Raw genomic sequence first — 23,855 nt, forward strand, 5'->3', positions numbered from 1 at the left:
GTTTTCTGAGGGGCGAGACGTCTGTCTTACATGCCTGCGAGCGCCGGATGTCTGACGGGTTCTATCCGTATTGAAGGCGGTCAGGCGTCGATGGAGTTTACTATGCGAATATCTGTAGTGACATACGCGATGTGACGAGGCAAGGCTCAACGATCGTGGACAATGCGAAACAAGGCTTCATATGTGTTTCGGTGTTTGCAAGAGAGAAGGTGGGATCACTGTGATTGTGACGAGAGGTGGCAGGTCGGCGCGAAAGAACCCCCATATGCCGGAGCACAACGGTTCCAACAGCGTGTTGGTTGTTGGCGGAGCCAAGCATATGCGTGTGATTGGGGTCCAGGGCGAGAGTGAGTATTGGAGTGGCACAGCAATGGTGGTGTCCTCGAACCATGGACGAACCTCGAGAACATGCCTCTTTGGGATCTTCGGGGTCTGTGAAAAGGCCAACCCCCAAGACTCAAGAGTCAGCTCACAGGAGAGAAAGGCGTAGGCACCACCTTAAGCTGCGAAGCCCTCTCTGTGCAAGACCTTCTTGGAGGCTTGGGGCCGGCCGCATCAAAACTCACCGCCGCGGGTGGCGGGCGGCCGTTCAGCGAGCAAACTGCAATCCTGTTTCCTCGCCCTCTCGCTGCCAGTCGCTGGCCCCTCGCTGGTTCTCGTGGCGCCGATGGGCAGAGGGTTGCTGCAAAGCCCAGCCACTCAGATTACAGAAAACGGCAGATGTCACGGTGCTAGAGCTGCACGAACCCCTGCTCTATTTCACACATCAGCAAAGCTAACGCCTGCGCTGCGGGACTCCCCTTCCGCCCCGGTGATTGGCGATCGCGCGAGCCGGTCGCCTGCCGGATGTGGTCGGACAAACAACTTTAGCCGCCCGGAATGAGGAGAAGGACAAGGGCACCCCGGTCTGTTCTTCAATATCGTCCCCTCCTTGTGAGCTTGTATGGACTCACAGCTGCCTCACAATCGATAACAAACTGCTAGTCACTCAGTGTGCCTGTCTAGCTTGAACGACTTCGATCATCTTCAAAGTCCAGAGCCAGAAAGGCTCCCCGCTCATGAGCAAATACATATATGATCATCAGCTCATATTATGAAGTCCATTCTCTTGCATCCGCAACCGCCGGTGCCATCCCCTCGGTATTCCACTCGCCAGGGTTGTAAGTTCGTCGCATAAGACCCCCGAAGCTCTACAGTGGGACAATGGCTACGCCGGATGAATTGCTTGGTCGAGTTGATCAACACGGCGGTTAGTCGAACGGAGTCTGGGCGAAATGAGGAAGTCTACTCGTGTCCCGGGTGTACGGTTCTTGCAATCATGAGCGCTCCTCTACGGCCGCAAATCCTGATCAACCGCTCGGGACCCTGGAAGGCCGCTGCCCGCATGATTGTGACGGTCTCGAACACGGGAAGGGTACCCGACAATGGATGGGGACGTTTGACTCATAGTTTTTCCCTTGTCGAGAAATATAGAAAATGTCATAACACATAGAAAGCTCGTATTTCCCAGATCCGCACGCCGAACGCAAGAACAGATATGCTTAAACCCATCCGTTTTTCTACCTTGGCTGTCGTCCATTATCCTTCCATCCCAAAACCCACATTGTCTGCGCGTGTTCCAAAACTTCCAAATCCGAAAATCTCAATAAACGGCACCCAAGCAAAAATTGGAAGCAAAAATGGCACACCTGAACAGTATCCGCCAAGACCCAGCTGGTGACATGCTCTGCAGCCCGTGCCGCATCTATGGAGCAAACCGCATGGGTCCTGTATGAAATCCATCAACCAACAACGCGAGCCTCGTCACGCAGTCCCAACATAGCTGTTGGAGTCGTCGGCTCGATCGGACTCCAAGGGCTCGCAAATGCGTCGGGTGTACGTCTTTGGCCGGCCTTACCATTGCTAGCTGAAGACGATGAACCGGCGTTGTAGTTAGACAAGCCAAGCAACGCTTCAGCCATGGATCTGTCACCTCTTCCATTCAGCGGCCTTGGTTGGTCATTGCCGAAGATGCGAGCCTTCTCTCTCAGACCAATGTCAGATTGTTGGTTCCGGATGACTCCATGGCGTGCTGCCAGGTTATTACCCGTGGCTGTGTATGAGACCTTGTTGGAGCCGCGTGGTTCGTCCAAGCCTCTATCTGACGTCGATCTTGTTCTCCGATGACTGCTCTGACCAGTTCCGGTTCGTTGCGCCAGTCGTTGCCGCTCGTTGACCTGAGAGGCGGATGGAGGGCGCCCGGCAACGTTTTCGACGTCAATGATTGAGCGCAGAACTTCACTACGCTGACTCTGTCGACTTTCACTACTTTTGGTAGGCGACTTGACGTCGGATTGAGACGGCGTTCGACGGGAAGCCTGTTCCCGTTGGGGCGTAAAGTCGAGGTGCTGCAAAGATGAATGAGACGTTGCGCTCTGCGGCGAACTCGTATCGATGCGATTGGACATGCGAGACCGAGATTTCAGAGACGGCCCGGCTGACGAAAGTCCGCGCTCGTCTTCAGGAATGATTATTTTCTCAGCTTTAACCGGGCTGCCCAGCACGCCTGCTGAATTCCTTGTTCTTCGGCGTTCTGCGCTCAAATCGGGCTGGCTAAACTTTGATCTCAAGTTGCGACTAGAGGTCCTTCTCGCCGGGGAATGAGTGGTTGATGTGCGAAGGCTGGCGGAGCTTCGTCTCTGCTTCACGGGCCTTTCGTCTCTATGGAACAATGGGACAGGTTGCTCATCTTGTCGAAGAGTCTTGGAATCGGTTGCCACGTCCGAGCCAGCGCTCCCGCTTTTATCATCTTGGATGGGCTTGCCGCCAACATTATCTGGGGGGAGTTTGAAAGACCGGAACATAGACGGAGCCATCTCATCGAATGGGGTGATCGGACTGAAGCAGGCCTCTGAGTTCAAAGCTTGGCCATCAAACATGGGCCCATTGGGGGGCGTCGTGAGGTACCTGTTCAAGAGTTCATTGCCCTGCGCAAGTTGTGAGGCTTGAGACAACCATCCGTATGACGTTGCTGAATCATCAGAGAGAACAGAACGGGAAGACCAAGTGGATAAGGCACTTTTGGGCTCCGGGTTTGGAAGCTCAGCCGCTTTCGCGGATCGCACCGGAATAGATATTTTCGGGCGAGTTGCTAATGGTGTCGGGCTAGGAGCAGTGGGCGTTGGGAGGTTGACGTCGTGGTAACCTGGAGATCGCAAGGGTGACTTGGGCATGTTTTGTCCGGTGAGGATATTTGGTGGCTTCGCACGCTTTGCAACTGGAGTACGCTCAGTTGAACCCTTGGAAGAGTGGGAGCGGACGGAAGCACTTGTCGACTTCACCGAGGGTTCCGAAGGCGTTGCAGGACTTTGGTCTCCGGCTTGGCTTCTTGAAGACGAGGCCGTCTCGGGTAAGTTTGGTGAGGCTTGAGGCTCTGTGCTGTTGGTTTTCTCATCCTGGGCAGTAAGAGGTTCCTCAGGCTCAGGGCGATAGACCAGCTTTGCATAAGGTGCCTGGTTCGTGTCGACAACCAACAGCTTCTTCTCACCACGTCCGAGAACCCCGTAAATTTTGACCTCGCCGTGTTGGACACCAATAACAGCACTAGTGCCGGCGTAGACAGCGTCGTCTTCTATGCCGGTTCTGTTGCAGAACACCACAATGATCTCATCGTCATTCTCGCTCCGAATCAGGGGCTCCAGGCGAGCGACCCAGTAAGTCAAGGTGTCCATATCGGGTTCATTCGGGGTCGACGTAAACACTTGTGCATCTGCGCGGGTCAACCAAGCCATTGACATGATAACCAAGTTAGAATAGGACTCCATGACATGGAATGCGAATTCGTGCGCGTGCCACGGTGCTTCAAACTTGTAAGGACTGCAGGCAGTTAGCGACTACTGTGACTTGGCGTTTACACAAACTCACTTAATGTCCATACCTGCATGATAGTCAGTAAACGCAGTTTGATCAAAAACGGACTGAACTCCGAAAACTTACAAATGCCGATAGAAGTTCGGCCCAAGCCGGGGATGGTTCCTCTGTAGAACCCTTCATCTCCTTCCAGTGCCCAGGTTTCGTCGGTATAATACAGAAACGACTTTCTGTAGTTCGCAATCGTTTCGCCGTCCTCGTTGACTACAAGGGCCGCGTTGTAGTATTCGGGACTTGCTGGCCAGTCCTCGGTGATGTCAACTTTCTCTGGGTATCCAACAACGAGATTGCAGCTGTACTTGAGGGCAGTTGTTCGAGCCCATAACGACGTGATGCCAGAGCCTGAGTGTTCGAGGTAAGGCGCAATATGATTCAACGACGTGAAATTGTAGCCTATTGAGGAAAAGCAGTGTAAGTGTATGCCAAGGAGGAAAACTCTCCTGCAGCACTGCAGTTCGCCTTCTACAGTGCTAATGACCACGAGAAGCCGCAATCTTCATTGCCCAGCCTAGCCCAGCATCCGCGATCGACTTACCGGAGAAGGACAGCTCTGGAAGAACGAGAAGATCGAGCTCTCCAGGGTCGGCTTTGCTCAAGACGGCATCGGCTCGGTTGAGGTTATTGTCAACATCGCCCACTTGAGGGGCAAACTGTAGACAGCCTATCCTCATCTTTTGAATCGCCTCTGTCAACTGACCAGCGTGCCCTCTACAACAACGGCGTTCCGAATCTTGACCTCAGCGGCCCTTCTGCCTGTGCCGCGAGTTGTCGCCGTTGGTGAGAAAAGTAGTACGCCTGATGATGGCAGACACATGAACGAAAATCCTCGGGCATCAAGGTTTAAAGATAATGCTGTTGGTTGCAGCCGGATTCAGACACTGTCCGCGGGGTGAATGGTGGTACAGATGAGGTACGACACAATACCTTTTGGGAATTAGTATACTGGGGGAGGCAGAAATTATGGAGAAAGTGCCTGTGCGGTTTTGGGGGCGGGAGAGCAGCACAGCAGCCAAGTTGCCAGAAACCCGGGCCTGGTGATGCTTAGTTGCCAGCCACTGGCCAACGGTCACGCCCTTCTCAGGGGAGATCTGCGTGAAAGAACAGGGGGCTGCACTACAGCGCAAACTGCGGGTAGGGCAAGCAAGCTTCTCAGTGTGTGGCCAAAGAGGCGCAGACATGCAGTGTTCAGCGAGGTGATTGGTAGCGTGTGATGGCACATTTGCAAGAACCAACAGCGAAGCGCCATTTGCCGCCAGGCTCGGCCCTGACAGGGGACCCAAGGGTGCCATTGCAGCCGGCGCTTTGCTTCCTGTTCACGCTGGTCGACCTTACTGGTGAGGTCGGCATCGTATCGCTCAAAGGGGACCGGTGAGAAGAGGTCGTGGGTTTTGATGATCCATCGAACGTTTCTGGCATCGTTCATCTTACAATGTTGCGCGAGAAGAGGGGCAGCTGCTACTCCTTCTCAGCCAGCAAGACGCAATGAGTGGTCGGCATGTACTCGCTGTAAAACCAAGCAGTGGTCACGAGAGGTCTATAAGCATCAAGTCCTTTGTCTGCTCTGCGACAGTGGAATCAGTGAGCGGTCAAATATGTACGAAGAGGAGATTGTACTGAGTGATTGCCCTCCAGCATGCTTATGCGGGACGCAGCAAGAAAGCCGCTATTCGTATCTATGTCACGTCAAAGGTATCCACGGACGGTATCCGCAATTCGCGCACGCGATGTATGACAGCGTAATCTCGGTAGCAGCCGCTGGTGATGCGTCCCCTCCCACACGTGGATAGCATGTGTGGCGGCGGCACAGCACAACCTGCCGGCATTTCCTACTTACGCATCTAGTCCTCTATTGGCTGTATCCAGTCTTTCTTCGATATTTTCTCGTTGTTTGTGAAACCCTGAGACCCGTGATCCGAACACCCATCTCTAGAGCCGCTTCTTTGTGGCATATTGGCGTATGGGACTAGTGTTGTATCCCGCAAGTCAGTTGTTAGTCTCTTGTGGCTTCGAGTTGAGACTGTTTTCGAACATATTGGAACATACTGTCTGTCTGCCAACATGTCTGACTACTTGGCCGTGGCTAAGAAGCTTCAGCCGTTGGTGTTTCTTGAGTGAACATCTTCTCTGTCAAGACTCAATGCTAGGTGCAGAATTCGGCTCGTTTGCTTTTGATGTTTGAACAGCACGTTGGCTTCGGGCTGTTCATTCTCAAGCAGAGACTACCCTCCTACACTTTCCTTCCTCAACCACAGCTCTAGAGCATGGACGAGAAAGTTGTGCGAACAAGTTTGTCAACAGCGCAAAGTCGTTTGTCATCTTGACATTTCCCCTCACACAGCATCTCGTTTGCGGAGTAATGAGTTTGGGTCCAACTACTTCAATGTAGAAAGTAGCCTAGATATGTATTGCAAACACCGTCCAACGACAACGTAATTACCTACCACTAGTCTTGTAAGAATTGAAACACCCAGCAAGATGCCTTAAAAAAAAGGGAAGAAAAGAATTTATCCCTCATCGCGCCAGTCCCGTTCACCCCAACTTCCTAGGGGACTTCGTGCCGCCACCTTAACATACAATTGCTTTCAATCAGAATAATACAGAGACAGCATTAGGTCCGTTGTCACCAAGTAGAGTGTTGGTGCTGACATTGTTGAAGCCAAAGAAAGCAGCTCTGTCATGGTTCGGGCTACCAGCGTTGTTAGCTTCTGGCGAAGGGAGAAGGGGATTTCAAGTCTTACTTCATCAGTGTCATCACAGCTTCGCTCGTGGTCTCATTGTGACCCCATGACACCGTCCAGCCTCCAGACATGCATTCTTCGTAGGCGAAACTCTTGCCAAGCGGCCTTGTGCCCTCAAACATCGGAACAATGAGACGACAAATTTCGGTCGGGGCTTCACCGGCTTGAATGCGGAAGGACATGATGATGGCGTCGGTGTAAGGCGCTCCTCGGTTGAATTCATCTAACGGAATTTGTGAGCAAATGCCATCGACCACTGCTTGAGCAAATAGGAGGCCTATATGAAAACTCACATCTGACGAGGTTCAAGATCTTCCAGTCAGCAGCGTACGCCAGGCCTGACGGTTCGTCCCTAGTTCCGACATCTCGCTTGACTGACAGGGGATAGAGGAAGACTTTGGACGTCTGGGGCGAGGCTTCAATGCCGGCCCACAAGTCAGTATCCTTGTAGGCAAAGAAAGCCAGGAGCTGTCTGTCGTCGTTGATGACGGTCAACGTGATGAATTCACGCTCATCCCAACCGCCGTTGATAGTGTATTCGGGAGCACCGGGGCACTTGAGAGACGAGAAATCGGTCTGGTATGCAGGGAGTCCACCTGCGGCATCGATGGTGAAGTCACAGTATTTCGGCGCCTTTCCCGAGTCTTCGGAGATGAGGAAGCTGTAGCTGCAGCTGCCTCGTTCCTGCTCGCAGATCCGTCGGAAGCCTAAGAGTGACCAGTCTTCGGGGGTTTGAGGTTGTGTTGGTTCGGCCGGAGCCCCGAGGCTTAGGTTCGCCAAAATGGCAGACAGCATAAGTGAGCGGATGTGCATGATGAACAGTCAATATTGTGATAGAAGGATGATTGAGACTTCGTCTTGAGATCTAGGATAAATTGAATAAACTCTGTTCGGTCTCCGTCTTATGTAGTTGAGCTCAATGCTGCCTAGCTGTTTACTGACTGTGTTTCTGCCATCGTATACAGATCAAGATCTGGACTCATGAGTTGATTGCAAGAGTAACACATGATCCAGACAACACTTTGTACAACCAAATCTTCTCCAAAACAGGGCCGAAACCATGGGGTTTCGTGATAGCAAGCAAGCAGATAGACTTTAAATTTGATGACAGTGCTCAGGAACCCAGTCGAAAACTTCACTGGATCTCGCCCGAGTACCGTTCAGAGCATGTAATGGTCGGTCCAAGCAGTTTACGTAGCACGACACATTTGTAATGCCACCATCGTATCGAACTGGGCCGTGGAGGGAATTGAATCTCCGTTGGCATTACCTGGGCAGACACATCGATTCGTTGATCTACAGATAAGGGACACGTTGAGAGACGCGTGTGAAAGCATGTGTCCTGGCAGAAATGCCCGATTTACTGACAAGCGTTCAGTTTGAAGCAGGTGGTGTCACCCACACAATGGTGTTCTCAAACTGCAAGCAGTCTGAGGAAAGGCTTCACTGATTACACGGGAGAGATCATATTCACCAATTGAGGACAGAAAGGATGATGTGGGATTGTCACTTTCCATTTCCGACAAGTATTGAAAGTTCGTGCAACGCCCAAAAGGGGCCAAGCTATCAGAGAATTGTCAAAATGAAAGCTGAGAACCATTGCTCGTACGGATGTCAGGTTTGCGCTAAGCTCATTCTGAGTACGATGCTTCAAGCCAGTGATATATGCCAAACCATAGTTTCTGTCTGCTGTCACCTGTCGTATCACCACGATGTCTGCGAGGGCCCGCGAATGTGATACGTGAAGAGTTGATGCCTGAGCCCTGGCCGCATATAACAGGAACGATGACAATGTTTTGCCTGTTCCCGGCCCGTTGTTTGTTACTATTATAGTGATTTGGTGCAAAGTGTAGACTGTCAGTGAAGTTGGCTTCGTAGGATATCCACGTAGCCCCCTGAATGACAGTTGAACAAATCAGCGAAGCACACGGTCTCGAAACGCCAAGGGAGGGATGTTGGAGTAGTTTAATACAAACAGCATCAAAACCAACAGCAACTCGTTGTCATCCAAAATGGTAAGGAAATCGCTCAGATCTTGCTTACTCACACAAGAATGAGTGAGTAGGTGCCAAGCTCGAGACGTTACCCCCAGCCAAGTAGAATGAGAGGGCCGGTCATGCAGCCACAGTCACACTCCTACGCTACTATTCACGGATCCTTACTTTGCAGTCCACACCCGAATTAATGAACGATTTATGATTTACGCTTGGGATTTTGGATGGGTTGAGTAGCCGCTGCCGCGGCAAAGTGACACACTTACCAGTGAAGTAGCCTAGCTCGCCCTTAGCCTGCCTCGTGGAAGCTGAAAAGCAACTTCAGCTTTCGCTCCGTGATGTCGCTCAAGTTCAACGTTGTCATCTGTTTGGGATGACAGAATAGCCTTATGGCAAGCACATGTGTCAGTCACATCAGACGAAACATTCAGAGATAATATCCATCAAGAGCGTCCATGTGGCCAATGTCCCGATTTCGGTATCGGCTTTGATTCTTCAGTCTGAACCCTTCGTGCGCCTCCTGAATCCTTCTTCCGTGCCTCAGTCAGACTTCTTCCTGCGCCGAAAGTCACTCGCTTCGAAGCGCTGTGGATCTGCCCTTGCTTCCACGAGTTATTTTGGCTTCAAAGATACAGGCCCTTCTCGAGCCGCCTTGGCGCGAGTGGCCTGATTTCCCCGCTCCTTCTACTCTTGGGCTGACATGGATGATTTGTATGATAGGCTCTTCCGGCTTGGAGGCAGGGTAGACGTTGCCGCTGACTGGTCAGAAAAGCAAGACACTGAACGTAGACGGAGTAGGAAGCACGCAGAGGAGAAGTGAGGATGGGGGAGGGAGGGCCGCCTCCCTGGCCGGCGTCTACGAGGGCCACTCAGTCTTCTTTCCCATAGTTGTTTTACGTTCCATTGCCTCCCGCTCTGCCTGTCTTACCCGTCCAATTACGGCCCCTGTTTGTTTCTCAACCCTGGCCGATCCTCTTGTCTGTTTGCCGCTGGAATCTCCCACCTTGCCAGTCTCCCATTGGTCGGGCGGCCACGGCTGGACAGCGACTTTGTTCCCGGAGTCTAGAGCAGGGGGTCTGACTGGTCGAGGTGCCCCATCCACCAACATTGGAGCTGCTATTCTGAGATTCCGGTCTGGGGTTGTTGCATGGGAGACAACTTATTTTTCGACTCTTCGGAGTGAGATACTGCAATCCCTTGGTCACTTACAAGTTGTAATGGACTTTGCGAAATTCGACGCCAATGGCACTAATGCACATCACTACACCACCGGCCGTACAACCCGGGAACGCCCTCTGCAATGGCAAGGCCTGCGTGCTTGGAGCCGCGTTGCCTCTGCAGAGGTCAAAACTGCAATACCACCTGTGCATCCCGTTGATGACGGCGGCGTATGCTATATCTCCCCAAAGCCCCAAGTGGAAAGTCGAAGTTGGGTCGAGAGACTGGTGTTCTCCCTCTCCATTTTGGAGTTCTCATCAACCGTGTAGATATATTTCTTTGACCTCTACTTGGTGGACTTGGTTTGTGACTGTGGATGCCATGCCATCGAGGTGAAGAACATATCGACCGACCCTCCCGCGCCCCTCCTCCTTCTCGCTTTCTCTCTACGAACATCTTTTCCGTCCTGTTGACAGGGCAAACATGACGTTCTCATCAACCTGGCGACTGGTCGCTACCGTCTCTCTCGTATCGACGGCATTCTGCCTGGACGTAACACCCGACTCGGACTGTGCGGCACTCTGTTTGGGTGGATCGAACGGGACATCGGTAGACACATCGGCCTCGCCTACAAACTCATCCGATATTGTTTGCGAGAACAATCAATATCACACGTCGGGCAAGGGAATCAAATTCAAAAACTGCGTCAGCTGTCTGCAGGAAAGCCAGGCGACGAAGGGTTCAGACAGTGATACGGCAGCGTTTCTGCGTATGGACAATCTCCCCACCCCCTCTGGATAGTCCAGAGATACCTATTGTAGGATGCACTAACATCTCAAAAAGGCAACATTAGATATGCGGTAGACTCTTGTATCTACAGTTTCCCCGAAGCGGTGTCGGATCTTAACTCTCCCTGCGGCATCAAAGCCGCCTGCGAACCACTTCGTAACGCCTTGACGACATCCCTCACGACATCAAATAGTGATAACACCTATGACTACTGCATCGCAGACGGAGCAAAGTTTCCTTCCAGCTACTGGCCGTGTGTAAAGTGTCTGCAGTCGAGCGAGCAGCAAAGCTACCTGTCCAACTGTTGGTGTTACCCCCTGACTGTGCTTCTCATCCACGTCACTGACCACTCATCGCAGTCCTGATTGCGTTGAAGGCAGGATGCCAGCAGAAGCCGGCCCTCGGAAATGTCATCGCTCTGACGGGGCAAATCTTCTCTGATACCCCCGTCAACATCACCGACCAGTCGACAAACACGACGATGCCGGGAGACGGGGGGGCCTCCGCCACCACAATGACGATGGGCACGATTGTCGGCATCGCGGTCGGCGGCGGCCTCGTCTTCATCGGGGCCATCTGCCTCTTCGTCGTCTACTGCCGCAAACAACGGAAAATCCGCGACGAAGCGAACCGCGATCGCGAAGACCTACCGCCGCGGGCGGACAGCAACGCGAGCTCCCACACGGCCATCAACCCGTACTTACCCATCGCCGACCACAAAAAGTCATCCTCCATCAACTCGTTCAACTACGAGCTCCAGGAGAAACACATGGCCAGCGCCGATTACTACGAGGAAGACAGCCGTATAGGACGGAGCAACGCCAGCTATAACTTTGACCCGCACATGGCGCATCACAACGCCGGCAGCGCCCTCCCGACACACCCGGCGTACATCCCGCGCGCCATGAGCCGGCAGACGCAGCATTCGGTGACGCCGCCGAACCAAAACTACCCTCCTCCTCCCATGGACTCGGGTGTCATACCTATCTTCCCGCCGACGGTCGCTTCGCGGTCCTCTTCGCCTGCGCCGTCACGGTGGCACAGTGGCCTGGCGAGCCAAAGAACTAGCCCGCTTCTCCCTCCGCCACCAGCTGGACCGCCTCCGCGGACCACGATGGTCCCCTCAATTTCCATGCCAACGATGCCTCGGCTCCGTATTCCAAAGAAGTACGCACCACCTCAGATCATCGTTTCTGGTGCGTCGCCCATTGACGGCATGAACAACGCGGCTGGGATGAGCATATCCGAACCGCTGAGCCTGCGAGAGTCCAGGTTCCAAGATAGGCCTCTGGCTGGGGGTCCTGTCACAACTACTATTGCTCCGGTGAGAGATGTTGACCCGTCTGATTGGGAAAGGGATATACCCATTGGCAGTGGGAAGAGCACCCTCTACGGATAATGTCGAATTTGTTGGAATGATTAAATTTGGTGAATTAAGAAGTGGCTGTCTTTTATATTCAACGTTCGCTAGATATCAAGGAGTTCTGGTTCAAGGAGTTGAACGGCGTGAAGCGAAACGGTATACCACGCCATCAATCAGGTAGCAAAAGCTTAGGTAGAAAGCATCATTGCTCATATAATTGACCTTATCATACATACTACATACTACCTCATGTAATCTTGATTAACCTAGACGTCTACCAGGCCCCCTCGTCCTCCACGACTCGGGCAAAACACCGCCGCCCTGTGATACACCAGTGCTGCTACCCGAAGTTTGGGCGGAGCCACCACCACCGCGAACAGCGGTTCCGTATCCACGCTGATTAAAGCGAGGCGTCTGCACAAGACGAGACAGGAAGCCGGGCGTAGGGATCAGGTTGCTGCCTCCGCTGAACTCAGGCCACACGCGGGACAGGAAATCATAGAGGTGAGCGGCCAGGAAGCCCATAAGCTGGAGCATGGCGGTGTAGTATCCGCCAGGGAACAGCAACGACACGAGCATCATGCAGAACGGAGTGAGCTGGGCGGGGATGGTGACGAAGTAAAAGTTGGCCTTCATCCCACGTTGGTCTTGGGTGACGGTACGGCACATGGCGAGAATCAAAGCCGGCAGGAAGGCTCCTCCGCCCATGAGGTAGGTGCAGAGTGCCTGTGCGATATTAGCGCATGCTCCTTTGGGGCGAAGCTGGATGATGATAATGATGGTCATGATAATGGTATAAACAGTGAACAAGTGAAACAAAAACCCAGAGTTCGGGTGTTGATATGTAGGGCGCTAAGAAAACCACTCGAGCAACATTGTGAGGTTGCACGAGCCATCCATAAGACATCCCACCATGCCCACGCCACAAGCCACGTCCCTAAAGCGAAAGAGGACGGGTCGCGCCGTGAGGGTAATCTTCCTCATTTCCAGGAACCGCTGACAGCTGTGGGAATCCACTGTGCGGGCAGATAATATGAGGTGCAAGAGAGTTGTGTGTATAGCAAGAGAGGAAGATATTTCTTCTCTCGTGTGGGCATTGTGTATAATAGAGGAAGTTTTCCCAAGGGGAAATAGCATGGTTTTGGACGGACTGCCGGAGCAGCGACAATAACAACTTACCGTGATGACAGTGCAAACGAACATGAGATACCAGATGACATCCTCGCGCCTGGCGAACCTAGGGTTGCCGACCTCGAGCGCCGTCAGGTAGTGGTACAGGAAGTACGTGTCAAAGAGCAGGCCAAGTTGGGGGCCAGTGAGCAAGAAGTTGGTCCCGAGACGCCAAATCTGAGGCGGGATCTGGAAGAGAAACTGGGGCATGAAGATGAACCAGTATCCGTTTGCGACGCCCAAGAGAACAGAAAGAGAGGTGACGAACGCGGCTGTTGCAAATGTTCTGTTCAAGACGAGTCAGCAAGGCCGAGAAAGAGAAGTAAGGTAAGAGGGATGAGCTGTGCTTACCTTGCAACAGGCGGCGCCTGCCAGTAGGCATCGAGGAACTCGGACATATTTTACAATGTCCAGCAAAGCTATGTTCCAGTGCGTTGAAAAGGCAGGTAAGTAAGAAGTCGTTGAAGCAAACGAGAGAATGTGGTGATGTTGCAGATGGCAAGGCAGCTAGCAAATTGGCCAGGCTGCACTATTTATCTGCAGGGCGTTGCGGGAAACGGAAGACGTGACCAATCAGACAGCAGGCTACAGCGCTGATGTGTTGGTGTTGGTCACCTAAGCTCTGTTCCTGACCCGTGTCCTCTCCTTTTGGGGGCGAGCTGGGGAAAGCTGGAAGGACAAAGAAGCGTGCCTGCCTCTGCGCTTTTGAATTCTTTTTTTTTCTGCCGCTGGAGCTCCATCTCTCTTGGGTGGGCCTGCCCCCCAAGCGGTGAAAATTGGAGAAAGCGGTCGGGTACGATTTACTTACCTTACCTTAGGTAATCGTGGTAATACCTTCCTGACCTTCTGTTTGATGGCGGCTGCAATCGCTGACAGTTGAGGGGTGATGATTGGGCAATGCCCCACCTCATCCCAAGTCTGCCCCTCCCCGCCACTGGCAGCTCCGACACACGGCGCCCACTGATAACGATTAGTGACTCCAAGAAAAAGTCCCAATTCAGCTTTGATGATACTCAATACACTTGCGATATTTCCTCAATCTTGAGACTAATTCCTCACACACTCCCCTGTTCTCGATCAAATTTGACCTATTCACACACCAGCCATGTCTGCAACATCTCACCCGCCCAGATGGGCCGCCCTCGCGCGCGACACCAACGAGACAAAGATCCAGATGGCACTCAACCTCGATGGCGGGGCATTCCCCCCCGACACGGACGAGAGGCTCACCGCGGCCGTCACCGAACACGCCTCCCAGGCAAGCAAGTCACAGACCATCAGCGTGAACACGGGCATCGGCTTCCTCGACCACATGCTCCACGCCCTCTCCAAGCACGCCGGCTGGAGTCTGGCCATCGCTTGCAAGGGCGACCTTCACAGTTCGTCTCCCTCAGTAACAACCAGCCAGACATAGAGAGAACCATCCACCCACTTACACCTTAACCTACCCCTGCACAGTCGACGACCACCACACAGCAGAAGACGTCTGCATAGCCCTGGGCTACGCCTTCGCCGCCGCCCTCGGCAGCGCAACCGGCCTCGCCCGCTTCGGCTACGCCTACGCGCCCCTCGACGAGGCCCTCTCCCGCGCCGTCGTCGACCTCTCCAACCGGCCCTACAGCGTCGTCGAGCTTGGCCTCCGCCGCGAAAAGATTGGCGACCTGTCCTGCGAGATGATCCCCCATTGCCTCCAGAGCTTCGCCCAGGGCGCCAGAATCACCCTCCACGTCGACTGCCTCCGCGGCGAAAACGACCACCACCGCGCTGAGAGCGCCTTCAAGGCCCTCGCCGTCGCCGTCAAGATGGCCACCAGCCGCGTCGCTGGTAAGGAGGGCGAGGTGCCTAGCACCAAGGGAACCTTGAGCGCATAAGGAATGAAAAGGGAAAAATAAAAGACAGGAAAAAAAAAACACGGTAAAAACGTAAATCATGGGGAACACACAGCCTGCGAGAGAGAGGTTTCTTGGAATCATTTGATTAATCCGAGTTGATATGATACCCCCGCCAAACTCCATGCTATCATCTTCCGTGGTCGAAAAAGACTACTCGTACAATAATGCCTGAATCATATCCCTCCAACCCAAACGCCATACACACTAAAGAGCGGAAGAACGTGAACCGCCCCAAAATGCAAATTAACATTATGAGCGCTGTGGTCGCATGTTCTCCTTGTTATTGCTCTGGCCCGACGCTGCGCGCCTCTTGTCGGCCTTTCTCTGTTCTATTCGCGCGATGGCCGCTGCTCGTCTCTGCGGAGGTAATGTGCTCTTGGACATGTTTGCCGCCAGCATGGTGCTGGCCTCGACATCGGGCTCGCCCGGCCCCCCTAGCCGAGCAAAACGATCCTGTAGCAAATCGATTGGTACGTCCTTGTCCTTGCTGGAGAACCTGTGTCGAGGTGCCGGCGTGTTGCCTGTCGGAACCTCGCTCGAGGTGGCAATCCGGTCGTTCAGATCAGGACCTAGGTATTCTCTGTTGCGGGGTGACCTTGGGATAAAAGGTCGCCACTTAGGCTTGTCAAGACTGACACGGTTCGAAAAGATTTCGGACTGGGGGCGCCTTGGTGGTTCTCTCGCTGGCGGCTCGTCGTCTGAACTAGGGGAGTCGGCATCTCGCTGATATTTGTCCCGAAGATTTTGAGACTTTGGCTCGTTGAGCTTCTTCCCTAGTGATTCTACCAGGTCGAAGCTCCGGCGGCCTATTTCGGTCGATGTTTTGCGGCCTTTGTGATCCGCAGTGAAGCGGTCAGTCTCTTGAGCGTGTTGTTCTCTGACGGCAGGCTCTCGTTCATGGAGAACAGCAGTGTTCTTCGTCTTCGGTACATCAGCTGTTCCTGCTTTGAGAGTCTTGTTTTCCCTCTTGAGCTCGTTGATCTTTTCCGTTGCCTTCTCTAAGATGCGCCGCGTATCTTCTTGCGTAGCTTCGGCATCCATTCTGTAATTCTCAAACTCCGACTTTAACTTGCGTAACTCATCGTCTTTCTTGCGAATCACATCCTCTAGCTCGTCCACGCGCTTTCCCGTCGTCGTGGCGTCTTTGCCTTGTTCCTTGTTCTGTGATGGTTGTGGTTCGGCAAGCCGTTTGTTTTCGTCGGCGAGCTTGTTTGCTCGTTGCTCTGCAAACAGGAGATCGGACTTCAGCCGCTCTACTTCCTCTCGTAGCTGCCCATTCTCCTTGACTTGTGTTCTAGCCTTCCTCAATTCTCGCTGGGCCTCGAGCAAGGTCTTGTGTGTTCGTGGTGAGGCAGCCTGCCGCCGGCGCCTGCTTCGTGCATCCCCCTCGTCGTCTTCGCCATTTTCGCGGTTCTCTAAAAGGGCTGCTAATTCTTGCACCTGCGTCCGGTACTCAACAGCTACGGCAGTCTGTTTTGCCAAGTCTTTGATGAGCTGAGGGTTGTCTCTCTCTTCGCCGCTGGCTCGCTGCTTCGCAGCAATCTGCGCCGCCATCTCAGAGATCTTCTTCTCCATTTTGGCGGCCTTCTCTTGCTCCTCCCTGAGTTTGGCGTTGAGGTCGATAGCCTCGGCGTCCTTCATCTTGGCGTATGACTTGGCAAGCTGTTTGTACTTGAGCAATTTCTCCATCTCGGCTTTAGCGTCCTGGTGATATTGTTCGAATTCCGACTTCCAGTACTTGCCCGACCGCGAATGGGGCTCGTTAAGGTCCATTGTGATATCGTGCATGCATTGGTCGTCGTCGGCCTCCTCCCATTCGTCCTCAGCATCGTCGCTCCTGGCTGCGGTGGTCCGCGTCTGGCTCCTCTCCCGCGAGCTTGAAGTTCCTTTGTTGCGTCGTGAGTTCTCCATTGTTTCGGTCAATCTGGTGCGCTTGCTTGCGGAGTCGCTGGTCGTGTCGGCAAAACTGTCTGGGAATCTCCCCGGTCGTTCCTCGGTGTCTACTTCTTTGCCCTTTCTGTTGTCGACCTTCTTGTTATCCAGCACATCGTGCCCGAACGACACACGCTTCCGTCGAGAGGTTCCGGTTCCAGGAGTGAGAAGAATTCCTTGAGGCTGTTTCATCGGGGTTCGGGATTCAGCATCAGAGTCGTCTTCGTCCTTGCGACGCGCCATGGTGGCAGTATTATCGTCGTCAGGTCGCGCGGGTGTTCCAAAGATGGCGCTTTTGAGTGCGCGGGCGGCAAAGACGGGCGCGGGCGTATCTGGTTGCTCAATCTGTGTTGTGTCGTCTGCTGTGGATTAGAAGTCAGAAAAGCCGTGCGATGCGGCGAGAAAGAAGGGTCGGTCTGGCTGGGTCTTCTCACCTGCGCCTGCGTTTGCTCTGTTTCCCCCCGACGCGCCCTCCAACCCTCGTCTAAGAACCCAGCCCAACATCCTAGGTTGCTTGTGGGCTTCTTATCGGTGGAGGAAGTTGGTTGTGCCAGTAGATGTATGCACGCGGATCAATGGTGTTTGAGGTTGAGCGGAGTCCGACAGACGGGATCACATCACATGCGCTCGTGTCCCGGCGGGTCAGGTATTAATTATTTGCGCAGTCTTTGGTGATCTGACCGCGGCGAACAGATGTGGTTTCTCAGTTGTTTACTTTGTTACCGCATACGGACGGCGCGTCCGTGGTTCGGCCCCTGGCCCCATACAGTGCTGAGTCACCCCGTGTGCACACTGCCTCCAATGTCTGTCACTTCCATTGCCCCTCGTCTCAGGGTTCTTCAGAGCTTCAGGCGCCTTGGCCCACTGAAAAGAGCAACTAAGACGGTCAGCGTCATCATTGAGGGGCACTTGTTCGCCCCAAAACGACCCCCCACTTTCAGTTTGGCAGCGGTAAGGCACCCAGCTGAAGGCGAATGCGCCGTACTGTGACAGCGCACCAGGCCGCCAGCCGTCGATGGTCGCGGTGTGGCGCTTTCATCGGCTAGACCTGCGCTTGTGACTTCTTCCTCTTTTCTTCTTAGCTCTTCTTCACCCATATCACTATATCTGAATAACTAACTTTGCTCAACGTACCAATTATGGCTTTCCCGTAACGGACTGTCACGGCTCGCGCTGTGGTGATTCGTCAAGCCTTTTCTCGTCGTCCTCGATATGGCGTGGAAATCATCCGGGGTGTGGAACAAGCCCATCGACAAACCGCAGAAAAATGAAGATGACTCAAGCTTTCCGGGACTCAAACCAAAGGGTCCCGAGGCCGCCTCCAAGTTGGAATATGAAGAGCTCCAGCAGAACGAGCTCATCGCCCTTGAAGCCATTTATGGAGAGGATTTCATGAGGCATGCAGAGACGCCGGGTGCCTGGAAGGTAATGAATACAACTATATCGTCCTGTCCTCAGTATAACAAGGTTTTACTGAATAGAGCGTGATGCTGACGCTCCAAACAGAAATCTGACCCCTCATTCGATGTTCGCATCAGAGCTTCATCAGATGAAGACTTTGCAGTTACGCTGGGCGTGGTGATGACTGCTACGTACCCTAGAAGCCCGCCGCTGCTAACACTGAAGAACACTGGCGACCTTCGCGAGGTCACTCTGTTCAAACTTCAAAAGTATCTCGAAACAGAGCCCAAGATCTTTGCTACCGAGGAGCAGGAGATGGTGGACCGTATCGTAGAGGGACTCAGAGACGTTCTCGAAGACGCGGCCCAGGCAAAGGCGAAGGGACTCGAGCTGCCTTCGTTGGAAGAGGAGAGAGCGGCCCACGAGGCCTCGTTGGCCAAGTTGGCCGAAGAACAGAAACGGGCCGAGGAGCGCAAGAAGGAAGAGGAAAGCAAGGAGGAGGAGAGGGTTCTCGGTGGCTTGTTGCAGGTTGAATTAAAGCGTCAGAAAGAGAAAGCCAAGGAGACACGAAAAAAGAACCGCCCCAACGGAGGATTACCATCTCTCGACACAATGGACGGCCCCAACTGGCCCGAAAGTGGCCGCATCATCTTTGACAGACCTTGCCAGACCACCGACAAGACTGGAAATGCCATTTCCTTCCAGGCTGTCTTTGGAAAGTCTGAGATTGCCAAAGGTCCCGTCTCAACCGTCTTCTCCGTCTGGCCTCTCGTTGGCAGCGGACAGGAGTGCCCCAACTTGGCGCTCAAGGAGACCGTTCTTCGCCCGGCTTCAAAAGACACTGCGGTGTTCAAGAAGCAGATCCAGTCACTCGAGGGTCAGCTGGAAGCGCTCAAACAGGTGCGTCATCGCAACTTGCTCGAGGTCTTGGATTTCAAGGTAGAGCGCGAGAAAAACAATGTCGAGAAAGCGTCAGCAAGCCTCTGGACTGTCAATGTCCTCACGCCCAGTGCTGAGAAGGGATCATTAGCCGAGTTGCTCGATCTGGCTGGCCAATTGGACACCAGCAAAGTACGTGCCTGGACACGGGATCTCTTGGATGCCCTGAACTTCCTGCACAACAAGTCTCTGGTGCATCAGGATATCCATGCAGGAAATGTTCTGCTCTTCCGGGAACAGACAGGAGAAGTCGTGCCGAAGTTGTCAGACGCAGGCTACCAAAGGGAGTTACATAACATCTCCTCCAAGGGACAGGCGCCACTTGGGTTGAGCTCTGCAAAGTCTGCATATTGGCTGCCGCCAGAGACTGCAGCTTTATCGAAGCAGCATTATACACAAAAGACGGATATGTGGGAGTTTGGCATCGTTTTTCTTCAAATGATATTTGGACTTGACGTGCCTCAAAAATACCACTCACCCTCTGCTGTCTCCGACTCCATGTCTCTATCGCGGCCTCTGCAGGAGTTGGTGACAAGGTTCTTCAAACCGGACCCCAAGAAACGACCACGTGCTTTCGAACTCGGCTCCAGCGAGTTCCTCGCCACCGACGCCCCTGTGATCGTCGAGGATTCCGCTTCAATTGCGTCCAATTACCACTCCGTAAACGCATTATCGCCAATACCTCCGAGATTGAGACGCGAGTCAACGAATAGAACTCTCACTTCGTCGAGATACCGGGAAGACTTCGACGAGGAAGGTCGACTCGGCAAAGGAGGATTCGGTGAGGTTGTCAAAGCTCGGAAGAAGCTGGATGGGCAGATCTATGCCATCAAGAAGATTAGCCAAAGGTCACAAGCAAGCTTGACAGAAATTCTGAAAGAAGTTCGTCTACTATCGCAGCTCAGTCACCCGGCTGTGGTGCGCTATTACAACACTTGGGTTGAGGAGATACCGGATCAGTCTGATACGGAGGGAGACACGTCCACGGACGATCTGAACACGGAAGACTCTCGCGATACCATTTCACAGGACCCGGCGATTCACTTTGCAACCAGCACCGGCGGCCTGGATTTCATGTCTTCGAGTGGCTATCCCCAGGTGGAATTCGGCTACGATGATTCGGACGCCGAGGAAGAATCTGAAGAAGATGAGGAAGACGATGAAGAAGGCTCTGAGGAAGAAACTGATTCAGATGACGACGACAGCAGCCAGGCTGTCGGGAACGGCCCCAGGAGCAGGGAAATTCAGAGAAGAATCAAGCCCCAGCGATCTTTCCGAACCGTGTTGTACATTTCCATGGAGTACTGCGAAAAGAGGGTGAGTGTTCATACCACACAGAATACACTCCCTACGAAACCATCGGCGAGACTGACAGCAATAGACGTTACGTGATCTGATCACTCGAAAGCTGTACCAAAACACGCCGGAAATATGGCGTCTTTTCCGTCAGGTTCTCGAAGGTCTGGCACATATCCACGGTCTAAGTATCGTCCATCGAGATCTCAAACCTGAAAATATCTTCATTGCTCACAGCAGTGATGGGACGGATAATGTCAAGATCGGAGACTTTGGATTGGCCACTAGCGGTCAGTTTGCGGTCGATAGGGCTCTTCCTAACGCTATGGAGTCGGACGATATTACCAGGAGTATAGGGACTACGTCGTATGCTGCGCCGGAAGTGCGCTCCGGGTCCAGCGGGATGTACAGCTCAAAAGTGGATGTAAGTCTCTAGCGCAAACTATGTTGTTTTGGTTTGGTGACCGTGTCGCTGACACTGTTTAGATGTACTCTCTGGGCATCATTTTCTTCGAGATGTGTTATCCCCCGATGTTGGGCATGCAAAGAGCAGAAGTTCTCGAGAAGCTCCGGCGACCAAGTCCCGAGCTCCCTGTGGATTTCAAGCCTGCCGAAAAGATACAGACGGATATCGTCCTGTCTCTCATCACCCACAATCCCAAAGAAAGGCCATCGAGTGCAGAATTGCTGCAAAGTGGTAAGCTTCCGGTGCAAATGGAAAGCGAGACCATCAGACGAACGTTGGCTGGTCTAGCCGACCCCAGCTCGCCTTACTACAAGAAGATGCTTTCGACGCTTTTCTCACGGCCCCTGGAGCAAGCTAAAGATTACGCTTGGGACATGCATGAGGCGAGTCCCAGCCAGGCAGACTTGCTCAACCAGAGCATCGTCAAGGAAACGCTGATTTCCATATTTCGCCGACACGGAGCCCTGGAATGTCAGCGCACTTGCCTCTACCCGCGGTCATCCCACTATGCAGAGAACGTCATGAGACTCCTGGACTCGAACGGTACCGTTTTGCAGCTGCCGTTTGATCTCACAATGGGCCACGCAAGAATGCTTGCCAAAGCCAGCGGGACTCCGGGCGTCCAGCGCACTTTCACTTTTGGCAATATTTTTCGTGATAAGGGTGATACCGGGCAACCCTATATGCTGGGCGAAGTTGACTTTGACATTGTCACGACCACCACCCTTGACATGGCACTGAAGGAGGCCGAGGTTCTCAAAGTGCTCGACGAAATCATTGCCACGTTTCCATCACTATCTACGAGCCAGATGTGTTTTCATCTAGGACATTCCGACTTGCTGCAACTAATCTTTGACTATTGTCGCGTCGAGCATGGCTCCCGAAGGGCTGTGGCAGATGTTCTCAGCAAGCTCAATATTCATCACTGGTCCTGGCAGAAGATCAGAGCCCAGCTGCGTTCTCCCCTCGTAGGCCTTTCGGCAACCAGTGTCGATGAGTTGCAACGATTTGACTTTCGAGGTTTGCCGGCTTCCATTTCTATTACTTTGAGGCACATACTAACAGGATTCAGATACGCCGTCCAAGGCCTTCTCCAAGCTCAAGACACTATTTGAAGGCACTGACATGTATCAGCGAGCCTCGTCGACTTTGGCCCACCTAAGAGAGGTCTCGGAGTATGCCAAGCGACTTGGAGTCACAAGCAAGATCTATGTCACGCCATTGAACAGTCTGAAAGAAAGCTTCTATACCGGCGGCACTCTATTCTCCTGCCTCTACGACAAGAAGATGAAGGATGTGTTTGCCGCGGGTGGCAGATACGACAGCCTCATCAGGGAGAATCGTCCTAGGATTGGCAGCCATTACGAAGAGCGCCACGCGGTGGGATTCAACCTGTCGTGGGAGAAGCTTTCGAGGGCCCCAAAAACGAGCGGAAAAGCATTCCTCAAAAAATCGGAAGAAGAGGGTCACAACATGTTTAGCAGCACGAAGAGAGTAGGTCATCGTTTTCCCTCCTGTTTGGTCTGGCTGCTCACAACAAGTCACAGTGCGATGCCCTCGTGGCCAGCTTCGACGCTGCCGTCCTGCGGTCTACGGGCATAGAGATCCTGCAGACTCTGTGGTCGCACAACATCAGCGCCGAGCTCGCGAGAGATGCGCGGTCCCCAGAAGACTTGCTCTCTCGCAACCGCGACGAGGGCTACTCCTGGGTCATCATCATCAAGCAAGACGCCATCCTCAAGGTCAAGACCATGGACAAGAAGGACACGCCGGACGTCGACATACCCATGGCGCAGCTTCTCTCATGGCTGCGCGCCGAGATCCGGGAGCGGGACTCCAAGGAGTCCAAGTCGGCGGCGATGGTCAAGTCGCGGGCCGGTGGCGGCGGGCAGCAGGCCGAGACCAACGCGACGATGGAGACGTACCACCACCAGGAGCAGGACGTGCGGGTGCTGGTGGCGGGGACGCGGAGCAAAAAGTTCAATCGCAGGACGGTCGTGGAGCAGGCGCAGGTGAGCGCGGCGAGCCTGGTGCGGTCGTTCCTCGACGGGCCGATCCTGGCCATCGAGACGACGGATCAGGTGATGGACCTCATCCGGGACACGTGCCTTTCGGACGGGGAGAGCTGGCGGCGGGTGGAGCACAGCGTCACGACGGCGGAGAAGAAGTACGTGAGGGAGATTCACGACATGTTGCTGAATTGGAAGTGGGCGTGGGAGAAGAAGAGCGGCAGCGGCGGCAGCCGGCACGCGTTTTTATACAACTTCCGGACAGGGAATTGCATCTACTATGATTTGGGAGCATAGTCAGATGGGTAAGGTAGATGGGGTGAGCTTGTAACTTGCTGCCGCAAGACACAGAGAAATAAAGAAATGAAGAATCCCTGGAAGCTCAACTATTTTGTCCCTGATTCCTCTCCAAGGTCTTTTATCGGTTTTCTTCACCATTTCTACCGAGAGTTCGTACTCGAAGCACCAATCTCGGTCGAGTCTGCAAGAACAATCCCTTGGTGTAGGTTGTGGCGGTTGACAGCGGTGATGCCAAAACCAGCACAATGAACGGGAAAGCAGGGGTCCGATGCCGGGGCGGTGACTTGTGACGTGGGTTCCTGCGAGTTTGCATGGCTGGGTCGGGACGATCGGACCAAGGAGCATTGAGTTTATCTGGGGTTCGACTTGGTTTACCTACACTACTGTGACGCCTTTTTTGCGACATACCATGTATGTAAAGTAGGTAATAAGGATTTACGTGCCGGGTCGTTATGCGAGGACAGAGGCTCCCGGTCAGGTACCGAAACGGAAGTATTTT

At 53.5% G+C, this 23,855-nt stretch overlaps 7 protein-coding genes across 7 annotated transcripts; 3 read left to right on the forward strand and 4 right to left on the reverse strand.

The window, feature by feature from the left end:
• Positions 1-1,781: 1,781 nt before the first annotated feature.
• On the reverse strand, positions 1,782-4,580 carry CPAR01_08526 (N-terminal amidase; the record flags this gene model as incomplete). The annotated part of the gene is made up of 4 exons (XM_060492794.1): positions 1,782-3,855; positions 3,904-3,916; positions 3,976-4,302; positions 4,445-4,580. The coding sequence occupies 4 exons, from the start codon at positions 4,578-4,580 to the stop codon at positions 1,782-1,784; spliced, it is 2,550 nt and encodes an 849-aa protein (XP_060349164.1).
• Positions 4,581-6,495: 1,915 nt separating this feature from the next.
• Positions 6,496-7,460, reverse strand: CPAR01_08527 (uncharacterized protein; the record flags this gene model as incomplete). The annotated part of the gene is made up of 3 exons (XM_060492795.1): positions 6,496-6,595; positions 6,648-6,870; positions 6,941-7,460. 3 exons carry the CDS (start codon positions 7,458-7,460, stop codon positions 6,496-6,498), a joined length of 843 nt encoding a protein of 280 aa, XP_060349165.1.
• A 2,822-nt stretch (positions 7,461-10,282) lies between these two features.
• CPAR01_08528 (uncharacterized protein) lies at positions 10,283-11,987 on the forward strand (the record flags this gene model as incomplete). The annotated part of the gene is made up of 3 exons (XM_060492796.1): positions 10,283-10,568; positions 10,643-10,891; positions 10,948-11,987. The coding sequence occupies 3 exons, from the start codon at positions 10,283-10,285 to the stop codon at positions 11,985-11,987; spliced, it is 1,575 nt and encodes a 524-aa protein (XP_060349166.1).
• Positions 11,988-12,212: 225 nt separating this feature from the next.
• On the reverse strand, positions 12,213-13,519 carry CPAR01_08529 (centromere/microtubule-binding protein cbf5; the record flags this gene model as incomplete). The annotated part of the gene is made up of 3 exons (XM_060492797.1): positions 12,213-12,677; positions 13,131-13,407; positions 13,473-13,519. The coding sequence occupies 3 exons, from the start codon at positions 13,517-13,519 to the stop codon at positions 12,213-12,215; spliced, it is 789 nt and encodes a 262-aa protein (XP_060349167.1).
• Positions 13,520-14,226: 707 nt separating this feature from the next.
• CPAR01_08530 (imidazoleglycerol-phosphate dehydratase) lies at positions 14,227-14,992 on the forward strand (the record flags this gene model as incomplete). The annotated part of the gene is made up of 2 exons (XM_060492798.1): positions 14,227-14,500; positions 14,580-14,992. The coding sequence occupies 2 exons, from the start codon at positions 14,227-14,229 to the stop codon at positions 14,990-14,992; spliced, it is 687 nt and encodes a 228-aa protein (XP_060349168.1).
• Positions 14,993-15,262: 270 nt separating this feature from the next.
• CPAR01_08531 (uncharacterized protein) lies at positions 15,263-17,449 on the reverse strand (the record flags this gene model as incomplete). Its single annotated transcript, XM_060492799.1, has 2 exons — positions 15,263-17,307; positions 17,380-17,449. 2 exons carry the CDS (start codon positions 17,447-17,449, stop codon positions 15,263-15,265), a joined length of 2,115 nt encoding a protein of 704 aa, XP_060349169.1.
• Positions 17,450-18,157: 708 nt separating this feature from the next.
• CPAR01_08532 (uncharacterized protein) lies at positions 18,158-23,353 on the forward strand (the record flags this gene model as incomplete). The annotated part of the gene is made up of 6 exons (XM_060492800.1): positions 18,158-18,370; positions 18,452-20,602; positions 20,667-21,005; positions 21,068-22,067; positions 22,120-22,541; positions 22,595-23,353. 6 exons carry the CDS (start codon positions 18,158-18,160, stop codon positions 23,351-23,353), a joined length of 4,884 nt encoding a protein of 1,627 aa, XP_060349170.1.
• Between the last annotated feature and the right edge of the window lie 502 nt (positions 23,354-23,855).

This window comes from Colletotrichum paranaense, assembly GCF_030867605.1.
Source record: "Colletotrichum paranaense strain IMI 384185 chromosome Unknown Scaffold_6.1, whole genome shotgun sequence".
Classification (NCBI taxonomy): Eukaryota; Fungi; Ascomycota; class Sordariomycetes; order Glomerellales; family Glomerellaceae; genus Colletotrichum; species Colletotrichum paranaense.